General features: G+C 39.8%; 1 protein-coding gene across 1 annotated transcript; it reads left to right on the top strand.

Annotated features, from left to right (window-relative positions):
• The first annotated feature begins 8405 nt into the window (after positions 1 to 8405).
• Positions 8406 to 23096, top strand: stk24a (serine/threonine kinase 24a (STE20 homolog, yeast)). Its single transcript, XM_052143056.1, has 11 exons — positions 8406 to 8411; positions 8517 to 8747; positions 11320 to 11376; positions 14258 to 14366; positions 14469 to 14626; positions 18158 to 18343; positions 18493 to 18635; positions 18724 to 18847; positions 20312 to 20380; positions 20487 to 20617; positions 22834 to 23096. The coding sequence occupies exons 1-11, from the start codon at positions 8406 to 8408 to the stop codon at positions 22850 to 22852; spliced, it is 1233 nt and encodes a 410-aa protein (XP_051999016.1). The 3' UTR covers positions 22853 to 23096.
• Positions 23097 to 24328: the final 1232 nt, after the last annotated feature.

Here is a 24328-nt window from a genome sequence, read left to right as displayed (position 1 = left end):
AGTGAAATGCAGCCACGATCAGGTGATGAGAAAATCATTTGTGTCTCTGATAAGTGAAGTCTCTGTACTGTGATGAGGACTAAATCCTGACTAAAATTGTTCATATATATTATTTCTCTATAGAAATTAACATTTTTGGGAGGATAGTACCATTTCTAGAATTTTCGACATAAACGGGAGATTTGAAATCGGTCTATAATTAGCCAGTTCTCCAAGATCAAGTTGTGGCTTCTTAATAAGCAGTTTGATAACTGCCATTTTAAAGTTTCTTGGGACATGTCCTAAGGATAATGAGTAGTTAATAATATTAAGAAGAGGTTCTGAAATTACAGGAAATACCTTGTTTAAGCACTTCATTGGTATTGGATCTAACAAGCATGTTGTGGCTTTTGATGTGTCGACAAGTTTTGTTAGCTCTTCTTAAACTATGACAGCGAAGGATTGAAGTTGCACATGAGGAAAATTATGAGACACTGTTTTCTGAGGTGCTATGACAGATGATTGCATAATTCTAATTTTATTTCTGATTATTTCAAATTTATCAGTAAAGAAATTCATTGTCATTACTGTTGTGCTGCGACTTAATATCTGGTTATGTTGAGACTTTAATCCAAACCAATTTAGCCACATTACTGAATAAACACCTAGGATTGTTGTGGTTATTTTCTATGAGTTTACTAAGATATGCTGACCTGGCAGCTTTTAGTGCCTGTCTGTAGCTACAGACACTGTCCTTCCATGCACTGCAAAATATTTCCATGTACCATGGTGTAGGGCTTAATTCTTTAATTTTCTTTAATTGAAGGTGGGCAACATTATCAAGAGTGCATCAAGTTATTTTGGGCTTTGGGGTTTACTGAGTGTATGAGATAGATCTGGAAGATTATTAGTGAAGCTATCTTTAGTGGTCGAAAGAATACTTTTACTTGAACTATAGTTCAAGTAAAAGTGTAGTGTAGATTGAGAAACATTAGCTGATCGCAGCATACAAGAGACGAGGTAATGATCCAAGATGTCATCGCTCTGCTGCAGAATTTCTATATTATTCTATATTATTTCTATGCCCACCTGCGCTTTGCCCTGGTATGAAAATTGCACTTAGAATAAGTGATCTCATGAAAACTGGATAAGACATTGCGCGTGGTTGTAGCACGTAGCGCTGCGCTTTGCACATTCATGAAAAATAGAGCCCATAGTATTCCCAGTCAGCCATGATGACTTTAATCAATGAGTGAAAGTATCAAATAACAGGACGGTTACTGAGATTAAGTGAGTAGAATTCAACTGGTCATGTGACTCTGAAATGGCAGCCCCATGTGCGGACCCTCTCCATTTAAAATAAAACAGCTTTTATAAGGTTACTGATATGACAGTAGTATTCATTTTAATGTGAACGATCGTGGTTTCCTACATCTTTTGTGAAATACAATTCATGTCTTTAGGATTTAAACTTTTTTAATGAGGAAAAAATACTGAGTGCACCTTTAAAATCTATAAAATCTGCACCGCTTGTGTGACACTTGAAATTGTCAGAAATGTACTAAATTATATTCAATTTAATAAGAAAGAATAAACTCACTATGCCCTTCTCAAACCAACCATCACCTACATTGACCTTTACACACAGCAATTTGTCCAAATAGAATTCCCTCTTTTCTTAAAGGGACATTTTCCATTGATGTAACACCAAAAACATGAAGTTGAGGGACACAAACATTCCTAAAAAATAATCACAAAAATATATTATTTTTCTTAATATAATTAATATGTAGATGTTATATTAAATCTTTTTTCATAACTTAACCACTTTATTTGTGTTAAATAATTTTCTGTTGTTGCAATTACATTTCAGGCTACCTCTTTGAGGTAAAAGGGGGACATGCAGCTTTTGTTACACATTATCTCTCAAACTCAAAAACAAAAGTTTTACATTTAACAATGAGCAAATTGCTTTCACCCTACAGAATACAAATGTGCAAGTATTGTACAATTTATTTGAATTTAAAATGTTTTTCTATTGTTGCAAAGTAGATGCACATTGTTTGCGCACAAATCCACAAACCCTCCATTTTGCAAGAGGCAAACTGTGTTGACCAGCTTGTTGAGTGAGAAATGTAATGTGTGTGAATGTGTGAGTAACATTTCAGCTTTTGTTTCTCAGCACATTAGTGTGTCAACGTACTTGTGCCCTTTGACCCTGTTACTGCAGCAGAGAGCGTCTGTGTCAACTCCTTATTACCCCACATGATAAAGATTCTTCTTGATTGACTGACTGACACACACACAGAGTGTGTACTGCATGTTCTGGAAGCTGAAGCCACAGTAATGGACAGTTACAGATTAAAGGTATTGTGCGTTTGTGTGTGAAAGTTTGCGTTTTCTAGTTAACATTGATCTGTTTACAGCATGTCGTCAAATTTTCCTTTTTCTTTAAAAAGATGCCAACATCTGTTACAGTGAGACACTTCCAATGGAAGTGTTTTACAATAACTCTTACAATATTCCTTAAGCTAGTCAAAAAGCCTTGCTGGGACACCAGCATTTTATGTTGTCAAAACACAACGTATGCTAGTAACATGTACTATATATTATATTTTTGATGGTTTGTTTGGTTGGTTGGTTGGTTGTTGCTGTTTTTTCAGCAAGAATGGCACTGAAAGTGACTAAATGTCCCAAAATTCAATATGTGGGGACAAAAATGTCAGTACAATGAATTCCTTGTTATTATTTTGCTTATTTCTGTATTTTATTTAAATATATCTTTCACCTGATATATTTCTTTGAATTTTATTCTAGGCCTAGTTATGCACATTATCACTTTAAACATACAGTAAACTGATACCGATTAACATTTATAGGTAACAGCCTAATTATTCATATTGAGAGTTTATTAAAATTTCCATGTATACATTCAAGTATTTTACATTAATGGATGACACAAGGCATGTTTTTTGTATAGTTACACAGAAATGCCCTCATGAAGATAAAAATGGCTGATACTTAGCTTTGACTGCTCTACTAAATAATGAATTTGATTGTGTTTTGCCACTCTCAGACATTTTCTTAATAATTACAGTCCCACCCAAGTGTCTAATGTTTCTTCCAAGAGTTATTAAACATCTGATGGTCAAAGTGCCACTATTAGTGGAAAGGCCATGACTGTGCTTACTGTAAATAACTTATGTGAGATTAGATTAGCTGTGTATCAGTCATGATTCAGCACAAGCAGTTTAACATGAATTTATGGAAACATTATTGTGTTTGTGATTTTCCTTGTGCAAAGAGTTCCTTGTTGCACAAAACGTCTAGGTTACGAATGTAACCTCCGTTCCCCGATAGAGGGACTAGGGGTCTCTCTTGAGCACCGAATATACCTCTGATCTATGAAAAAAGGCCAATGAGAAGTTGGCGGTTAGTATTTGCATACCCCACCCCGGACATACGGGTACAAAGGTGAGGCAAATACTAGAGTTCATTCAGGATTTTTCTGAGTAGCCGGAAATGGTTCCGGCCACTACAGCGGCCTAGTGGAAGGGGCTCTGGCTTGGTTGAGCGTGTCTACGACAGTAGGCGGTAGGCCAGCTAGATCTTCCACATCCCGTCCAGGGAGCAGACGTGGAGTTTCCAGAGGTCTGGATGCAGATGCCAGAGCGTGCCTTGCCCCTGAGAAAGAAGGTCCTTTCTCAGGGGAATTTGCCAGGGAGGGGCTGTCACAAGGAGTACGAGGTCCGAGAACCAGGCCCGGGTGGGCCAGTATGGAGCCACTAGTGTGACTTGCTCCTCGTCCTCCCTGACCTTGCACAGCACCTGTGCAAGAAGGCTCACTGGGGGAAATGCGTACTTACGCAGCCCCGTGGGCCAGCTGTGTGCCAGTGCGTCTGCCCCGAGGGGAGCCTCTGTTTGGCCATACCAGAGCGGGCAGTGGGAGGTCTCTCGGGAGGCAAGCAGGTCTACCTGGGCCTTGCCGAATCGTTCCCAAATCAGCTGGACCGACTGGGGGTGAAGCCTCCACTCTCCACTGGGCAAGCGTTGTCGTGACCCGAGTCACTGCTGGCTCCAAAGGAGGAGACGATGGGCGAGTCGTGACATGTGGCGGGAGCGTACACCGCCATGACGATTTATGTACGCTACCGCAGTGGTGCTGTCTGACCTGATTAGGACATGTTTGTCTCGAATTAACAGGAGAAACTGCCACAGGGCAAAGAAAACAGTCAACAACTCTAGGCAATTGATATGCCATCGCAGCGGGGCCCCTCTCTAAAGGCCCTCAGCTGCGTGCCCATTGCAAACGGCACCCCAACCTGATTTGGAGGCGTCAGTAGTGACCAGACACCTGCTGCAGGGGCACTCCTGCCCATAGAAAGCAGAGGTCTGTCCAGGGTTTGAGTGTTTGGTGGCATGCGGGGGTGATTATCACACGGTGCATGCCGTGGTGCCATGCTCGTCTTGGGACTCGAGTCTGAAGCCAGTGCTGAAGTGGTCTCATATGCATCAACCCCAGCGGCATGACTGCAGCGGAGGATGCTATATGCCCCAGGAGCCTCTGGAAGAGTTTTAGAGGCACCGCTGTGCCTGGCTTGAACTTTGCGAGGCATTTCAGCACCGACTGTGCACGCTCGTTGGTGAGACGTGCAGACATTGAGACTGAGTCTAACTCCATGCCGAGAAAGGAGATGCTCTGAACCGGAGTGAGCTTGCTCTTTTCTCGGTTGACCTGAAGCCCCAAGCGGCTGAGGTGTTTAAGCACCTGGTCTCTGTGAGCGCATAGTAACTCTCGGGAGTGGGCCAGTATGAGGCAGTCATCGAGGTAGTTGAGTATGCGGATGCCGGCTTCTCGGAGCGGGGCAAGGGCTGCCTCTGCGACTTTCGTGCAGACACGAGAGGACAGAGACATGCCGAAGGGGAGGACTTTGTACTGAAACGCCTGGCCGTCGAACCCGAACCGTAGGAAGGGTTGGTGTTGCGGCAGAATTGAGACGTGGAAGTACGCGTCCTTCAGGTCTACCGCTGCGAACCAATCTAGGTGCCGAACGCATGTTAAGATACACTTTTGCGTTGAGCATTTTGAACGGGAGTTTGAGCAGTGCTCGGTTGAAAAACTCGCAAGTCCAAGATTGGTCGTAAGCCACCGCCTTTCTTGGGTACAACGAAGTAAGGGCTGTAGAGACCCATCTCCATTTCGGTTGGGGGGACAGGCCCTATCACGTCTTTGCACAGGGATTTGGCATGTTTGCCGTCTACTGCGGAAACGAACGCCCACGAAGGGGGGACCTGGCAAACTGAATTGCGTAACCGAGTCGAATGGTCCGGTACAGCCAGCGTGATGGGTTGGGCAGTGAAAGCCACGCCTACAAACTCCGTGCTGGGGGTACCAAGGGGACGAGTATTTTGGACGTACCCGGTGGGGGCTTCACAGCGGGGCAAAGCAGGTAGTGTGGAGGAAAGGGTGCGTCCCGAGGCTTTGGTGCTGAGAACAAACTCAAAGCACTTACCTTGCTCCGCGCCCAGCAGGGGGCGGGTTCATGACTGGAGGAGGAGGTCCGGCTGAAGGTGGACTGTGGCCACGTCCAGCATGCCGGGACTGTTGAGGCCTGGCGGCAGAGTGCCGTGAGAATGGAATTTGCGGGCCAGGTGACCCAGAGACAAAAAAGGAAATAGCTCTATTATTGAGAATGTGAGTACCGCAGCCCCCGTTAGGGGGTGCAGCCAAATTAAATGAATTCAACAAAAGATTCTCCTCCCGGCCCCCCACCGGGGACGGAGTGGTCTTACCAGCTCCGGAGCTAACGTCTCAGTCTCTGTGTCGGTCATCTCAGGAGCGCCTGGGAGCCTTCCGGGTCCTCGAGGGGGTCCGTGAGATGAGGGGGCGTCCATCTCCATAACCCATTGGAGAGAAATCGCTCATCCCGAGCTCGGACGGAAGCCAGCAAGCGTGCTGGGGAGGCGGGTGGTTCACGGGGATTTACCCGGCGAACACAGCCGTCATTGTCCCCAAATCGCCTCCATCGCCCGCGGCGCCTGCCTCAATCCCGTGGGAAGGTGGAAGTGGCTTTCTCTCATGACAAAAGAAAGCCTACGACCTCAATGCTGTTATGGCTATGTTCTCGCCCTGAAAACATAGACCATTCATAAAAATGCTTCCTGCGTGTAATCGACCGTCGGAGGTGGGGAGAAATCAACCGCATCCAGAAACTACACAGAGGCGGAAACACGTCTTTAAAAAGATGCGTCCTGAAAAGGACGTTCAACGCCACTGTGTATTGCTCTTTTAGAGAAAATCACTCTTTTAAACAACTCTCTTAGAGTTTGGGTTTCTGCACTGTCGAAGCGCCCAGGGGCAATTCCACTGCCGTGCAAGAAGGAGAAATCGCCACTGTATTGCGCCATCAATCCAACAGCATGCAGAGCGTCAGAGGAATACTGGAACTGGTGTGATCTCACGCGAACAGCATGCACAACCATCGGCTCTGAAGAAAATTTCTGAATGAACTGTAGTATTTGCCTCGCCTTTGTACCTGTATGTCCGGGGGCGGGGTATGCAAATACTAGCTGCCAACTTCTCATTGGCCTTTTTTCATAGATCAGAGGTATATTCGGTGCTCAAGAGAGACCCCTAGTGTCGCTTCTCCGACACAACGTGGAGAGAGCGACAGAAGGGGAACATTCAATTTGCTTTGCTAGAAATAGTCAACATGGTGAGACTCTCACTTCCCAATTGTTGAAAGGAAACAAAACATGGGTTAACTTTTTAAAATCCTTTTTACTGGTTTTAAATTAATATTTATTGTTACATTCCAAATGCTTCACTAAAAGAATACAACAGTCGAGTTCCGGAAGTAAAAATCCCATTCATTTTCTCCATAGGAACTTATAAATCTTTAAAGACAGAATTTCCCTTAGCTACGAGGTTACTAATCAATGGTATAAGCTATTGATGAAGCCATCAGTCCACGTTATTTTATTTTCATAAAAAAAAAAACTAAAAAAAAAAACAAACATGTTTAATACTGGAATTCCTGGTGAAGAACTATACTGCCCATAATCTAATAGAGAAAGATCTGCCAATCCAAGAATCGCTGCAAACAAAGCGCTGTAAATGAGCTCTGCAGCGATCGGCCAATTCCATGACACACTTTGAAGGATGCAATCGAGTCTGTCTTCCCACACCAGGGCTATTCAACTTCATCGACAAGTGGGCCAGATGGAAAAAAATGTTCGGGGCGTGATTTAAAAAAAAAAAGAACATTTGAAAAACTGTGTGAACAGTCCCCAAGGCAACTAACAACCTCACTCTGGCCAGTGAAAATTTCTGACAGACCGAATTTGGTCCATGAGCCACCAGTTGAATTAAAAAAAGATTTGTAGTTGTGAAAAATTTTGTATAGTGATATCTTCAAAAATAATTACATGAATAACCAATTAACTTCATTCAAAATGCAGTTATCATAAAACAAATTAAATATGGTGTGAGCACCCTTACCATTACTACAGCACCAATTCTCAAAGGTACACTTGTGCACTGATTTTCAAGGTTGTTGGCAAATACAGTAGGTTGTTCCAAAGATCTTGAACAACTTAGTTCGATGTATTTAGGCTCTATTGCTTCTGTCTCTTCATTCAACCCCAGAGTGCCTAAATGATGTTGTGATCATAACCATCTTTTGCAGGGATCCTTGATCTACTTCAGTTCTATTTGCAAATAATTTGTTTGGAAATCTAAAATGTATATTTCCTAATGACACACTAAAGTAGAAGATATAAATGAACTAATAATAATTCTACGATTTAAGACTTGTGCACATAACTGTTTATAATAGTAAATATCGGAATATTAAGCATTTACTTTATATTTATAGTTTTGACACTTATAATCAACAAATTTAAATCAATAGTTCCATGTTATTAATTTGATTTGAATTTAATACTTCATTCACAATGCTTCATGGGATTGTAGTTTATTGCCGCATTAAAGACGTTAAGTACACAGTCTTGAACCTTTGTCTTTTTGTTTCAAATACTTTTGTGCTTCAAAATAAAGTTTGTAATTTTGTGATTCATCTCGTAGATGGTTGGTTCAGTTAATTACTTTATAGATCATATTTGAACTATTGTTCAGATTCAGGGAACAAGTTGTAATTTGCTGATTTAATGAAATCCCTATGCAAGAAATTAATGGAAAAAGTACCTTGGAACAATTACGCTATGTTGTTTAACCAAGTAAAGCCTCATTATATCACCTTTTGTTCATATTTGTGTTTTCAAAATTGTACATTTGAATGCTGAATATTCATGTTGGCTACTGTAAGTCATCTAATGTTACCCTATCAAAACACACGTTTCCTAATGAACATAAGCATAGTAAGTTATATAGAAAGATTTCTATAAGGAGCCTCTTTTATGGCATTATGTTGGTGAGAACTGTTCCTATTAAAGTGCAGCATCTCAGATTTGTTTTTAGTATTTTGTTTTCAAACAAGCAAACTATTTGTTTCTCACTATTTTTCCATTTCTTATAGAATTTGAAAGTCGACCCCGAAGAGCTATTCACCAAGCTCGAGCGGATTGGCAAGGGATCATTTGGAGAGGTCTTTAAAGGGATTGAAAACCGCACACAGCAGGTGGTTGCTATAAAGATCATTGATCTTGAAGAGGCTGAAGATGAAGTGGAGGATATACAGCAGGAGATTACGGTCCTCAGTCAGTGTGACAGCCCCTTCATCACTAAATACTATGGCTCTTATCTGAAGGTGAGGCTCACATCCCTGATTATCAAGTACTAGGTTCCTTCATTTTTGGGCCTGATAATCAGTGTGTGTTGTGAAAAGCACTATACAAATAAAAATGACTTAACTTGATTAAGTAGTGTTTCCTCTTTCTCTCTCTTACCTGAGTGAGCTGCAGAGCAAGTCCTCACAAGTTTTTTTTAGTTTGTGCCCGTGGAGCTGAAGCCATGCCATCAATATGTGGAACCCTGAATGATTTAAGCATATTAGCACTATGATGTGCAGTACCGGAGTTGAAATGGGAAAATGTTCATTACAAAACCAGACTTTTTACCTAGCATAAAGTCTGGCCCACTTTGCAGCTTATGCTGGCCAAGAACTGCAAACTTAGACAGGAAGGGGCAACAACATTGCATTTTATTTTACATTTAAGGGGCTGGTAAATCAGAAGACAATATCAAAGAAAAATGCATAAGAAATAATTGCTAAATATTTTTGACTTTGTGGTCAGTATTTCTGTCCATCCTGAAGTAATATTCAGTGCATCCGGAAAATATTCACAGCTCTTCACTTTTCCCACATTTTGTTATGTTACAGTCTCATTCCAAAATTGATTAAATTCATTATTTTCCTCAAACTTCTACAAACAATACCCCATAATGAAAACGTGAAAGAAATTTGTTTGAAATCTTTGCAAATATATTACAAATAAAAAACATGCACATAATTATTGAAGCAACTTTGGCATCAATTACAGCCTAAAGTCTTTTTGTGTTTGATATTACAAGCTTGGCACACCTATTTTTGGGCAGTTTCTCCCATTCTTATTTGCAGGACCTCTCAAGCTCCATCAGGTTGTATGGGGAGTGTCGGTGCATAGCCTTTTTCAGATCTCTCCAGAGATGTTCAATCGGGTTCAAATCTAGGCTCTGGCTGGGCCACTCAAGACATTCACAGAGTTGTCCCGTAGCCACTCCTTTGTTATCTTGGCTGTGTGCTTAGGGTCGTTTTCCTGTTGGAAGATGAACCTTCGCCCAGTCTGAGGTCCAGAGCGCTCTGGAGCAGATTTTAATCAAGGATGTCTCTGTACATTGCGGCATTCATCTTTCCCTCGATCCTGACTAGTTTCCCAGTTCCTGCCGCTGAAAAACATCCCCACAGCATGATGCTGCCACCACCATGCTTCACTGTAGGGATGGTACTGGCCAGGTGATGAGCGGTGCCTGGTATCCTCCAGACATGACGCTTGCCATTCAGGCCAAAGAGTTCAATATTTGTTTCGTCAGACCAGATAATTTTGTTTCTCATGGTCTGAGAGTCCTTCTGGTGCCTTTTGTCAAACTCCAGGTGGGCTGTCATGTGCCTTTTACTAAGAAGTGGCTTCCATCTGGCCACTCTACCATACAGGCCTGACTGGTGGAGTGCTGCAGAGATGGTTGTTCTTCTGGAAGGTTCTCCTCTCTCCACAGAGAAATGCTGGAGCTCTGTCAGAGTGACCATCGGGTTCTTGATCACCTCCCTGACTAAGGCTTTTCTCCCCTGATCGCTCAGTTTGGCCAGGCTGCTAGCTCTAGGAAGAGTCCTGGTGGTTCCAAACTTCTTCCATTTACGGATGATGGAGTGCTCATTGGGACCTTCAATGCTGCAGACATTTTTCTGTACCCTTCCTCAGATCTGTGCCTCGATACAATCCTGTCTTGGAGGTCTACAGAAAATTCCTTGGACTTCATGGCTTGGTTTGTGCTCTGACATGCACTGTTAACTGTGGGACCTTATATAGACAGGTGTGTGTCTTTCCAAATCATGTCCAATCAACTGAATTTACCACAGGTGGACTCCAATCAAGTTGTAGAAACATCTCAAGGATGATCAGTGGAAACAGGATGTACCTGAGCTCAGTTTCAATGTCATTGCTAAGGCTGTGAATACTTATGTTCATGATATTTTGTTTTTTATTTTTAATAAAATCTTTCATGTTGTCATTATGGGGTATTGTTTGTAGAATTTTGAGGGAAATAATGAATTCAATCCATTTTGGAATAAGGCTGTAACATAACAATATGTGGAAAAATTGAAGCGCTGTGAATACTTTCCGGATGCACTGTATACCGACTATATTGCTCAAAACAGTGCAGAATATACAGTTGTGCTTGAGGAGCTACAGTCCTATTTACTAAGTGCTGCAAACAAAACTCTCACAATCTTTCAAAGATCTTATGCCATAAACCTCACAAACAGAAGCACTTTTTGTAGCTGCCTCAAACATTGGTAACAATTTGGTTTGCGTTAATTCAGACAATCAAATTTGAAAAATGGAACATCAGTGTGATCCATCCTTTTGCATTCTTTAGGAAGAGAGCTTTCTGATCTAGCTATACTTTATGGGACAAAATAGCTGAAAGTGTCACCTGAAGTGAGGGAACATCCTCACCAAGAAATTTGATTTATATAGAGATTAAATAATGCCTTCATTATAGAATTCATATTATTAAAAATCATTTTATTCCTAAACTCATGTTCAAGAAAAAAAAGAACATGTTTGACTTCAGAATGGTTTGACTATATGTCTCTCTCTCTCTTTGTCATTCTCTATCAGGACACAAAGTTATGGATCATCATGGAATATTTAGGAGGGGGCTCGGCCCTGGATTTGGTAAAAATTTTAACTCTCTCAACTCTATCAGTCATTGGTTCTTACAAGAACCTTTAAAGGGACAGATCACCCAAAAATGATTATTTTCTCATAATTTTCTCACACTTATGGCATCTCAAGCTCATAAGATTTTATTTCTTCTGTGCAACACGAACAAATACTTTTTTGATGGAGATTGATATTATTTAAAAATGAGTTATGATTGAACTGCAGGGGGTTCATGAATTTGTGATAGAAATCCATCCATCTGTTTTTTATAGCTGCTTATCCTATGTAGGGTCACAGGGAGTGCTTGAGCATATTCCAAAGGCATGGAAACCTGGCCTAGACAGCTGGTCAGTCCATTGCAGGACTAATATGCAGAGACAAACAACACATTCTCACTCTTACTCTCACTTACGGGGCAAATTTAGAGTATCCAATTCACTTGACCTGCATGTATTTGGAATGGAAACCCATGTGAACATGGGGAGAACATGGAAACTCAAGACAGAAAGACTGGTGGTGAGCCAGGACTCAAACCAGAGACCTTCTTGCTGTTGAGGCAACAGGGCTACCCATTGAGCCATTGGGCTTCCCTGTGATATAAATAAAATATTTGAAGTGTGTAATTTTCAAAGTCTTTAAAATTGGTTATGTGCACTATTACTGAGCACAATAGTTCCAGCAGTTAATCTCCCACCACCAAAACACTTCATACTTGTCTCAAAATCAACTCATTCTACCATAACAAAGCAAATATTAACAGCCATCAAAACAAATTTAATGTTTCAATATACCTTCTTTTAGGTAAGATAAAACTTCAGAAACTCTAATATTGTAAAACATCAGCCAGTCTCCACATCCATACAGCATATTCTTCTGCAAACATTCAGATGGTCACATATGTAATCAATGTAAATGTGATACAGAAGAACAACACCCAGAAAGCTAGCAAATGATTTATTTATACAGTCATGAAATCAGAGACCCTCTCCTCGAAATCCATAATAATGTTTGTTGATGGTAATAAAAAGTAATTTCGGTCTAATAGAGCAGAAGCGATAACAGTGACGGTAATCCGTGAAATATCATGATTTATGTCAAATCTTGTGTTTTAAATTTCATTGAGTTCAAAAGTTTTTGGCCATTTTCAGCTCAATTTGTTGGAAGCGTCCATTGACCACAGCTCTTTTCTGGGCTACCAAAAGAACACGTGGCAAAGATGTTTGAGGCTTACATGGAATATTAAGAAATTAAATGTTTTTATTTATAAAATATTTAAAAAATCACACCCTATTGAGTCAATTTATGCATTCTAGCCTTAAACTTGTTAGGCCCAGTTCCCTTGACTTCCATTCCACTTTTGGAATCCCCACCACCAGACATCCTGCTCCCACACAGCAGGAAATGAAGCTTTAGGTATTGTACTTCTTGAGGAACTACTTGGTTTTTGTCACAAAGCAATGAGAAATGCGAGGAGTCAGTACTGCACCTGCCATGAGTAAACAAACTTGTAGCTGCTAGCCTGCAACTTCAGAGGATTGAGCTAATTTTCCAGTTTCCTAAACAGAAATAACATAAAACCAACAAACTATCAAAAGAGTGTCGCCTGTTTCACATATTATGTGTTTGCGAGGGCTAAGCAGAGCTACATTGAATTGTTCCTGCGATAACAGACATAAATAATAAGATGTTTTATAAACTTAGCCTTTATGAAATAAAATGTACTCGAGGAAAGTGCTGCATGGCTGTTAATGCATGGGTAACTTGCATAAAGATGTAAATTAGTATTTCAGTGCAGTATTTTATGTTGAGTCATAAAAGCCTTTATTGTAAAAGATTGTGTTGATAAATAGGTTTATAGTGCATTTTTAACATGTTTTGCGCTGAGTTCAGCACAAGCTATGTGGTTAAAATAGGCAGAATGCCTCATCTCTCCAAAAAACACAGCACCATCATCCCTGAAGGACTGTTTGTCTCAAGCAGTTTGACTGAAGCAGTTTGTGTAAAACAGCCCTAACAAAAGCTTATCTCCGCTCCTGGCGTCCTCCATCAGTTCTCTCTTGGAGAGTACCAGCAGCCGGATTAGCGAATCATTCTTAAGAAGAAAATTCTTCTTTTCTACCATTCTCTTCTTAATTTCTACAGTAAGAAAAAAAAAGTTATATTTTGTATCAGCTTTCTCCATGATCGTGAGAGTCCATAGAAACATATTAAGTATATCGTTATCAATCTGAGAATGTCCTTTTTATTTTAGTGCATAAAACTTAAAATGTGTTTCTTGGTCAAAGCGACACAAATTGATGGAGATGTTTACATATACTGCATTAAGCATTACAACATTATAATAAAAGCTACATACAGTATATGTGGTATAATTATCAAGCTTCCCAAGGAGAACTTGTTTCCTTGCAGTAAGTTCCTCATTGAGAACCTCCAGCTCTTGTCTAGTGATATTTTTGTTTCTTTTCTTTTCCTCCTTGTAAAATTAAATATTGTCAAATGTTTACCACCAGCAAGTAAATTCTCCAATGATGGCTAATGTAATTAAACTAACACATCATTTACATAAAATTAAAAAAGTATTTACATTTTTTGTATTAGACAAGGGAACCTCATAAGCAGGCAAGTATAATCAGACAATGTCAAAACCTTTTGTCGTTTTAGTCGTTTTAGTCGTTTTATTCTCAAGGAAAAAAATAATTAAGACGTTATTAAGAATAGTAAGAATTTTTGAAGAATTGCACTTAGCAGCATTCTTATGAACTTATAATTTATCCTAAAAACTGTCTTTATTTTTCTTTGTAAGAACATTTTTGTGAATCGGCCCCAGAACTCTAGTTGATAAAGGGGCTAATGAGTGTTGAGATCCTCTCTCAGCCTGTTCTCTGTGCTACAGCTGGAGCCTGGAGCTCTGGATGAGACTCATATTGCAACCATCCTCAGAGAAATCCTGAAGGGTCTGGATTATTTGCATTCAGAGAAGAAAATTCACAGAGATATTAAAGGTATTTGTGCATGCACATATTAAGGATTTTAAGTGCATTAATTCTGAAAACTCAGATCAGTATGGCTAATATGTGCTCATCTGTTTGTGTGTATCTCTCCAGCTGCTAATGTCCTGCTATCAGAGCAGGGTGATGTGAAGCTGGCTGATTTTGGTGTGGCTGGGCAGCTCACAGACACACAGATCAAGAGGAAGACTTTTGTGGGCACTCCATTCTGGATGGCACCCGAAGTCATTCAACAGTCTGAGTATGACTCAAAGGTCAGAGCCTGGGCATGTTACTTGTGTGTGTGGTGTTTTTTCGATCAGCAACCAATACTTCAGCATTTTATGGCAAATACAATAAATAGTTGCACCACTTTTGCATGTGATACTTCAGCGCAAAAACATTTTGTCTCAGGCCACGTTCACCATGTTTTTGTTTAAAGACACACTGATTTTGGCTACCAGCCCTGGATTTTGCTATTTCAAATCCCAGGGTGTGCTGAGTGACTCCAGCCAGGTCTCCTAAGCAACCAAAATCGCCCGGTAGCTAGGGAGGGTAGAGTCACTTGGGGTAACCTTCTCGTGGTCCATATAAAGTGGTTCGTTCTCATGGGGCGCGTGGTAAGTTGAGCGTGCATGCCACTACGTTTCTGTGGTAACGCGCTCAACAAGCCATGTGATAAGATGCGCGGGTTGACGGTCTCAGATGTGGCGGCAACTGGGATTCATCCTCCGCCAACTGGATTGAGGCGAATCACTACGTGACCACGAGGACTTAAAAGCACATTGGGAGGAAAAAAACCCCCCAAAACACATTGATTTTGTACAAAATCCAGTTTATCGACACAATGAATGCACTGAAATAGTGCTGCACCTTGAGTATTTCAATTAAGACACTTTCATTCTTTTCAGCACAAACATGCCCTATTTCCTATTATAGATTGCATCTTATTCACAAAAAGGAACGATCCAAGGCCATGTCATCTGAGGCTGAAACTAGTTCAAGAGTAAAAAACTTTGAAGTGCATTAATATTGTAACTGTCTCAGTCTTAAAGGTGCTTATCCTCTTTAGGGACCCCATCACATTCCTTCACCACATGCCCTCTCTTCAAAATGTAGAGCTCCAAAAACACATCAGCCTGCCTGATGTCAGCAAACCCAAGGACATGTAAAAGGCAGTGTTCTCTGATTGGCCGAAAAAGAGGGGCTGCTCCTCTGAAATGTTTGCCTTTGACAGACCTATCACAAAGACAGGAGTGATTTCTCAGGAAAAAAAATTCAGGATTAAATGTGAGGTCATAGAGCCTTGTCCTATATATGCTATTGCAAATTAATAATATTTTCTCAACCCTGTATTTTTACAAACCATATGACTTAACACAAAGGGAGACATTTTGAAAAATACATTTGTTGAAATACATTTTTATGAAATGTTTATAATAATTAGTTTTTTTATTTTCTCCCCAATTTGGAATGCCCAATTCCCAATGCACTCTAAGTCCTCGTGGTGGCATAGTGACTCGCCTCAATCCGGGTGGCGGAGTACAAATCTCATTTGCCTCCACGTCTGAGACAGTCAATCCGCGCATCTTATCACATGGCTTGTAGAGTGCGTTACCGCGGAGACATAGTGCGTATGGAGGATTCACGCTATTCTCCGCGGCATCCATGCATAATTTACCACGTGCCCCACTGAAAGTGAACCACATTATAGCAACCGTGAGGTGGTTACCCCATTTGACTCTACCTCCCCAGCAACTGGGCCAATTTGATTGCTTTGGAGACCTGGCCCACTGGAAGGCAACCGGTTGAAAAGCCGTTACAGGGCAGTATGCTGTCAGAGCCCAAGCTTCGGATTTAGACCAATTCAGTCTTGAGAACTTGGAAAAGGAATTAATAATTATGTGGAGGCAAGGCATATATCTAGAAGGGTCGGAAAATATAATCTGCGTCAAGCAAAAGCTTATGCCCCACACCTCCTGCCACCACCCCTTGATAATCATCATCCTTTCTTATCGTGGCTGCTAATGGTTCCAGGGCAAGACAGAACAATAAGGGAGAAAGAGTGCAATCCTGCCGGGTGCCCCATCCAGATTATTATCCAATAATTCAGTGAAATATATCCATTTGTTTGAACCACTGCTACAGTGTGTCTATAAAGTAACTTAATCCACCCAATAAAAGTATTCCCGAACCCATACATTTCCAAAATCTTAAAAAGATTTTAATCCCATACTACCATATCAAACACCTTTTCAGCATCAAGCGAGATGACCGTGACTGGAGTCTGATCATTCACCACTGACCACATGATACTGATGAAACACCTAATGTTATCAGAAGACCTACGGCCCTGAATAACCCCACCTGTTCTATATGCATAAGAGATGTCATAAATTAAATTAATCGGTTAGCCAAAATTTTTGACAATATTTTATTGTCTAGCTAGTTCAGGGAAATTGGACACTTGGATCTTTGTTCTTTTTAAGATTCAGACTGAATAACTTTCCTTATTTTTAAGGGGTTCCCTAACCCATTCACATTCCACGTGGAGAGAAACAATCCACTTATATTAACATTTGACATTTTGACATATAAGAAAAATTTGATTGTGTCAAAAACAAAATTATAAAGACTACATTCCAACATTAGTGCAACAATCAGTGAATGTTATTCCGCTGGCTTTGGTTCTCCATGTCCTCCAACTTCTCCCAAACACGCTCCAAATCCACCTCAGTTGCTAGCGGATTAGCAGATAATTCGTCTCCGATCATTCCAGTTAATCGATCCGTTTCTCACCATCCCCTACTCTTGTAACTACCTCAGAGAATTTCGTCTCCATGGCAGTGATTGATCGACATATCGGCAAGATCCTCAAAGTCAGCAATGACCTTCGTCCGCATTGCCGACACGTTCAACATCTCGCCGCAATTACCTCATCTCCCTGACCAAATCGACTCCCTGGCTCGGGGCCTGTTAGGGGGTGTCAGCATGAGCACATAAGTGTCTTTTAATGTCTCCAGAGCCTGAGGATTTTGACATTTTTTACATATTGTCCTCCTAGAACCGTTATGGAACAGAGTGTCTCAAATCTCATTGGTTCCTGAAATTAAAAGTGTTAAAACTAGCAAAGTGCGCAGAGCTCGCCGTTCATGCATCCGATCCTTGCATGGTGTCACGTACGTAGAATAGTGAGTTAAAAATTTTTTTAGCAATTAATCATGCTTCCAGAACCATACGTAAATTCTATTATAACTAAATTTCCTAACAATGAAGCAATTCAAGCTTGAAGTAAGAGAGGTTTTTTTGCATTTGCTAGTCAGCAGGGAGCAGTCAGAACAACTCCAGCTGTGCAGATAAAGAGCAGCTGTACAAGTGTCAAACAAACCAACAGCTGTTTATCAGCTGGACAGGAGCAGAGTGCAGATGTCTTGAGACATATTTTTTAACATTTCAAACTACATTTAATTTGACATAGCATAAAAAAAACAGCATTTTTTTGGCCAAGTCTACCTCAGACAGATAGCAGAGGACTGTAAGGCCAGTGGCTTCTGATCAATGATATAGAAATAAACCAAATAATATATTGACTTCTAAACCCACATTTGGATTGACTAATCAATGTTTTACTAGTCTTTGAATTATCTGAAATATTATATTGACTAAATATTTCATCTGTATATAATCTTTATTTACAAAATATTGATATACGTGATTAAGTAATCAGAATTTCATGTAATTAAACATTGTAATCGATTGTCAGGCATAAACTTACTGAGGTATAGTTAGCTGCGTGTGTTTTGCAGGCAGATATCTGGTCACTGGGTATAACTGCAATTGAGTTGGCAAAAGGAGAGCCGCCCCACTCTGATCTTCACCCCATGAAGGCGTTATTTCTCATCCCGAAGGATCACGCACCCACCCTGGAAGGACACTACAGCAAAGCTCTCAAAGAGTTTGTAGATGCCTGCCTAAATAAAGAACAAAACTTTGTAAGTGCTACCAAACAATGTATTTACCCTTTGGATTTCTGCAGGGCGCTAAAGCAAACTTGATTACATAACACACTGTTCTGTGTCTTAGTGTCTTTAATCTTTTTCTGTTGTCTGTAATAGTTTACCTTTTGTGTTGTCTTTACCAGAGACCAACAGCTAAAGAGCTTTTGAAACACAAACTTATTGTTCGATATGCCAAGAAGACATCATACCTTACAGAACTCATTGACAAGTACAGGAGATGGAAAGAAAAACAGGCTTGTGATGAGTACAGCTCAGATTCAGACTTGTAAGCACAGAAACAACACACATAACCCACATTTAATTATATTATCATCTTATTTATTCACAGAAGATTATGATGTTTGTATGTTCAGAGAGGATGTTGAAGCATCAGGAATGAATTCGGTGGGTAAAAACTGGATTTTCAACACTATCAGTGAAAAAGAGCCCAAACTGAACCAAAATGAAATCAAACAGCAGGAACTCATCCACAATAAGGTGGGGAGTGAGACGCTAACCCATCTAAATGAGGACATAACATACCACCCTACAAAGGTAAAATGCAAGAACTACAGTAACACTAAAACAGGAAAAATAGAACAGATGTGTGGATTTTATATTTACTGCAATGAACACACTCCATATTCTGTCAATCTGAGCACAGCTCAGATGAATCTGTTTGTCACAGGAAAGATCATAGACATCATTTCAGTCATGACTCATCTCATGTACTCATATTTACTAACATTATAATACATACAGTATTAATAAAATAAAATTTACACAAGATTCACATTTGCTAATACTAAGGTGGAGGTACAGGTTAGTTTAGGAGTAGGGTTAGGTTTTCTGGTAAGGTTTGGGTGAGGTTTAAAGGTAAGGTTAACAGTGTAACTACAAATGTAAGTACAATGCAATAACAAGTATGTACATAATAAGTACATTGTATTAAATGCTAAGTCCATAGTAGTTAAAGACACCTTAAAGTAGAACCCGGAATTTAGCCTTTGTGCAGCAACATGGTATTGTATTGTGTTTATTTAAGGCAAAGAATAGTTAAAAGTAATAAATAATACAGAATAAACCTACACATATCCCTAAAAGAAAGCTTTTGGGATTTTTAGAATAAAAACAAAAAACATTATTGACTTTATTAAGAATCATTTTTGTCTTTGAGGACTTTCCCAAAGGGAAGTTTTGACATATTTTGCTCACTTTTGGGAACAATTTATCACCCAACTATAAGTAAAACTACACACACAAAGAAATCACTCATACATTACATAGCATATTAGTCATAACACAAAACATTTTTTTTTCATTATCTTTAATCAAAATGTAGTAACTTTATCAGTCTCGTAATGACTTCCCTTTTTGGCTGATGTCATCAAGCCCTCTTATTTGTCACCCCCTCTCCACCAATCACCTGTCTTACGAAGACCACTTTAAACCATTCAATCAATTCCCAATGTATATAATCAAGTCCTGCATTATTCTTTTCTCCTTGAATACCCTGTTTCTCTATAAAGAAGTGAAATGTGTTGTGAATACTTTTTCATGTTGACTTGAAGGTTCCTTGTGCAATCTGAGTCTTTGTTTGGAAACTGTAAGATAATATATATTTAGACAAATGTCATAATACACAGTCACACAACTTGTGAGGTATACGGGTGTCTAGAAGTCTGTGTTTTATTAATAGACTAGTGAGAGATCCATTAATCTGTCACAGCAGAATTTTATCCTCAAGATGCGGTTAGAAGTGTGACTGTTTTTAGCTGTGGCCCCTCTGAGCTTCATAGAGAGCACCCATCTGTGCTGTAGAGAACAGCTTAAACTAAATTTCACTTAAAAGTGATCCTGTGGTTGTCAGTAGGTGTTTATATACTCCTGTAACCTTCTGTCAGTTAGTGATATCATGTTTCACAGTATATACAGTATACATGACTGTTTCTCAATGTTTAGGTTCCAGACAGTCCAAAGAGACCTCTGTCCCAGAGCATGTCCTCTATTATATCTCCATTGTTTGCGGAGGTAAGACTTCGATTCTGATAAACCATGGTCTGTACAGAAAGATGTATCCTGAAGGACACTTTTTCTAGTAGATCAGATGATGAACTTTTTTGTCTTCTGTCTGAAGTTGAAGCAGAAGGTTGATGTTTATAAGCCAGCTGTGTTAGAGGACCTAAAGGACGCCATGCATCAGGCGGAAGAGGTGTATCCAGGCATCACTGACTCAATGGTGACGAAGGTGTTGCAGAGATTAAAGAGGTATTCACACCAACCTTTACTGGCCATCAGGGAATAGACTAAGACTAAAAACTGCCTGGACCTATGTTGGCCTAATATAAATCATAACTTGATGCATTATCTAGCAGATCATATATTAATTTTCATTTTGATATGTTTGAAATAGCTGTTTATAGTTTATTATGGCAAATCAAATTGAGTTTTAATCATGTGCAGGGTATGAATTGTAAATATCAACAAATCAGTTTTCACTAGTTAAAATGCTAATTCTTCATATCAGCAATGGACTAAAGACAGTGTTAATACTTGACATCAATAATTACATTTTCACTAGTAAAAAATTTCATTCTTGATATCTGTAACAGCATTATGACTAGTAGAATTTCACAACAATCTGTCATACTATCGCAAGCCATTTTTACATTTCATCGTTTGCAGGATTATTTATACATACAGTGGCAAGAAAAAGTATGTGAACCCTTTGGAATCACCTGCATTTATGTATAAATTTGTCCTTAAATCTGGTTTGAAATTATTCTAAGTTACAATAATGAACAAACACAATCTGTTTTAACTAATAACACACAAATTATTGTAGTGCTCTTGTACATACTGAATACATCATTCAAATATTCACAGTGTAGGTTAGAAAAAGTATGTGAACCCCTAGGATAATGAAGTCAACAGAAGCTAATCAGAGTAAGGAGTTGGCAAACCTGGCATCCTGTTAATGAAATTAGATTGGAGGTGTGGGTTAGAGCTAATTTTATTTATAAAAAGCACTTGAAATGTTTGAGTTTGCTATTAACAAAAAGCATCTGCAGATGTGGACCATGCCTTGCATAAAAAAAAAAGAGGTCTCAGAAGACCTACGATCAAGAATTTTTGATTTGCATAAAGCTGGAAAGGGTAACAGTTATTTTAAAGAGCTTAGATTTTCACCTGTCCATAGTTAGACAAATTGTCTTTAAATGGAGACGATTTAGTGCTGTGGCTAATCTCCCTAGAAGTGACCATCCAGCCGAGATGTCTCAAAGGACACACCACAGAATGTCAACTTGAGTGACAACTAAAGAAATTAAGGAATCATTGGAACTGGTTAACATCTCTGTTCATGAGTCTACTCTATAACATTAAACAGGGATGGTGTCCATGGAAGGGCACCGCAAAGAAAGCAGCTGTTTTCCAACAAAAACATTGTTGCACACATGAGGTTTGCCAAAGGCCACCATGACACTCCTCAACACTACTGGGAAAATGTTTTGTGGAACACACTACATATGGCATAACAAGGGCACTGCATACCAATATGAAAACATCTTGCCAATGGTGAAGTACGATGGAGGAAGCATCATGATTTGGGGCAGCTTTGCTGCTTCAGAGCCTTGACCATTTACCACCATGAATTCCCAATATTATCAAGCTATCCTACAGGATAATGTCAGGGTGGCTGTGCACCAGATGAAGCTCAGAAGAAGTTGGGTGATGCAGCTAGACAATGATCATAAACATCAAAGTATATCCACAACAGAATGGTTTCAAAAAAAGAAAATCCACCTTTTGGAGTGGCCCAGTCAGAGCCCAGACCTTAACTCAATCGAGATGCTGTGGAATGACCTCAAGAGTGTCGTTCACACTGAACATCCTAAGAATATGGCTGAGCTGAAGCAGTTCTGTTAGGAAGAATGGTGCAAAATTCCTTCTGAATGTAGTGCAGGTCTAATCTGCAGCTACCGGAAATGCTTGGTTGAGGTTATTGTTGCCAAAGGAGGTTTGAGTACTTTTTAATTTCAGTTACTTTTTCCAAAGTACTGTGAATGCAACGTGTGAAAGGGATGTGTTCAATGAAGACAGCAAGATTATAATTGTTTGTATGTTGTTAGCTTAAGCACATTGTGTTTTTCTACACTTGTGACTTTGATGAAGATGAGATCACATTTTATGACCAATCAATGCAGAAAACCATCTAATTCCAAAGGGTTAACTTTTTCTTGCCACCTATCTCATCAATACAATTTTCACTAGTTAAAATGCTATGTCTTGATATTAAGAATGCATGCATATCCTGCACATAATTAAAAGTCAATTGGGCATGCTATTTTTTTTTTTTTTTGCATTAATTTGGTGCCGATAGCTGGCCCACTGAGAAAAGCCCCCGTCTCTTTGGCCAGTCCATCCCTGCTGGCCGAAACATGCATTTGTGCGTGCCTGATGTCTTTGCTCTTTCTCCTTGGCAGGGTTTCCTCCACACACTAAAAGTCTTTAAATTCCCAGTGCCTCTCCATCAAGACTCACTCTCTGTGGGTGGAAATACATTTGACACTCAGTGCACTATACCCAGAACACTTTGAGAACAGATTCACTCATACACAGCTGAATGTCTTTTTTTTGTGTGTGTTATGGATTTAAATTAAGCCATTGTTTTACAATTTGAGGTACTTGCTGTTAGATGATGCTATTTTGTGGACTGAGTGAATTTGTTTAAAGATCCCATTGAAATTTGCTGATGTATTTCCAATAAAAATAGGAATTTGGCGGGACATATTAAAGGGCATGTCTCTTTTTTTAATAGCCAATAGCCAGTCACAAACCATAATTTCATTCTCACCATAGACAGCATTTTATTGGACAAATGTGGATATGCTCCTTGGTGCAAGATGTCATAAATTGTTTTGTTCCAAAAGACTGTGAAGTTTAAATGTGTATATATACTAAAAGTACATTATCATATACTGTAAATGGCTTCAAAGCTACCAGACTAAAAGCAACAAACTCCTAGTTTCATTTCATGGGCCCTTTTTTTTTTTTTTTTTTTAGAGCTGTGAAGGTGCAATTATCAAATAACTATTAGCATTGGTTCTCTTTTAAATGGTAATTTCCTGCCTGTTTTTTTCATGTGAAATCTTTTTTCAGTTCTCCTGCTGTGTTCAGGTGTACTTTCCTAAACATAAGATTTTATGACAAACTCTCCTGTGGCAAGGGCTGGACTGGCAATCTGGCATTTTCTCGGTGGGCCTACGCAGTTTTGGGCTGATCAGGGCTCAACAAATTTTGGGCCAGTTGCTATGTAAAATCCCGGGCTGATTTCTCTTCCCAGTCCAGCCCTGCCTGTGGCTAAATTTTTATGCTTGTCACATAATGTTTTGTATGGATTGTATGCAAATAAATGCGCAGTGCTTGTTGCTCCCCTCACATGGCCTGACCTGTGTTCTTGTTCATTGTATTTTCTGACTTTTTTTGCCATTTGACACACAAGTTCCAGGTTTACAGATGTTTAAACTTTGTTAAAACTATTTCAGCATTTACTGAAATAGCACACGCAAAAGTGGCAGTAGTGCATTCGCCCCACTGTTTTAAAATGTTTTGGGGGGAAAAAAATCTAGAAAAAGATAAAGAAATTTAACAGATTCTTCAACCCCATACTGTAAAAACTAATTTGGTCTTTATGGACTTCTTTGGTCTTCCTGTTTCTCCAATGGCACGAAGAGTTACAGCACATTGTTTACAGTGTTTTTTTTTTATGAGGTTATGTAACAGAGGGATTATTGGACTATAAACCTGTGCTGAAGTCCACATCAGAGTAGTATCCAGCTCATTCCAATCATCACACTCATGGGTCCATTGTGGGATCTTTTTACATTCTGAACAGAGGCATTAAACTAAAAAACAGCCTAACCCTCTGCCAGGGCAAAGGTGACATGCAAGGTGTTTTCTAATATATGCTGAGTGGTC

The sequence above is a fragment of the Xyrauchen texanus genome, chromosome 14 (assembly GCF_025860055.1).
Source record: "Xyrauchen texanus isolate HMW12.3.18 chromosome 14, RBS_HiC_50CHRs, whole genome shotgun sequence".
Classification (NCBI taxonomy): Eukaryota; Metazoa; Chordata; class Actinopteri; order Cypriniformes; family Catostomidae; genus Xyrauchen; species Xyrauchen texanus.
This window is presented reverse-complemented; position numbering and strand designations above follow the sequence as displayed.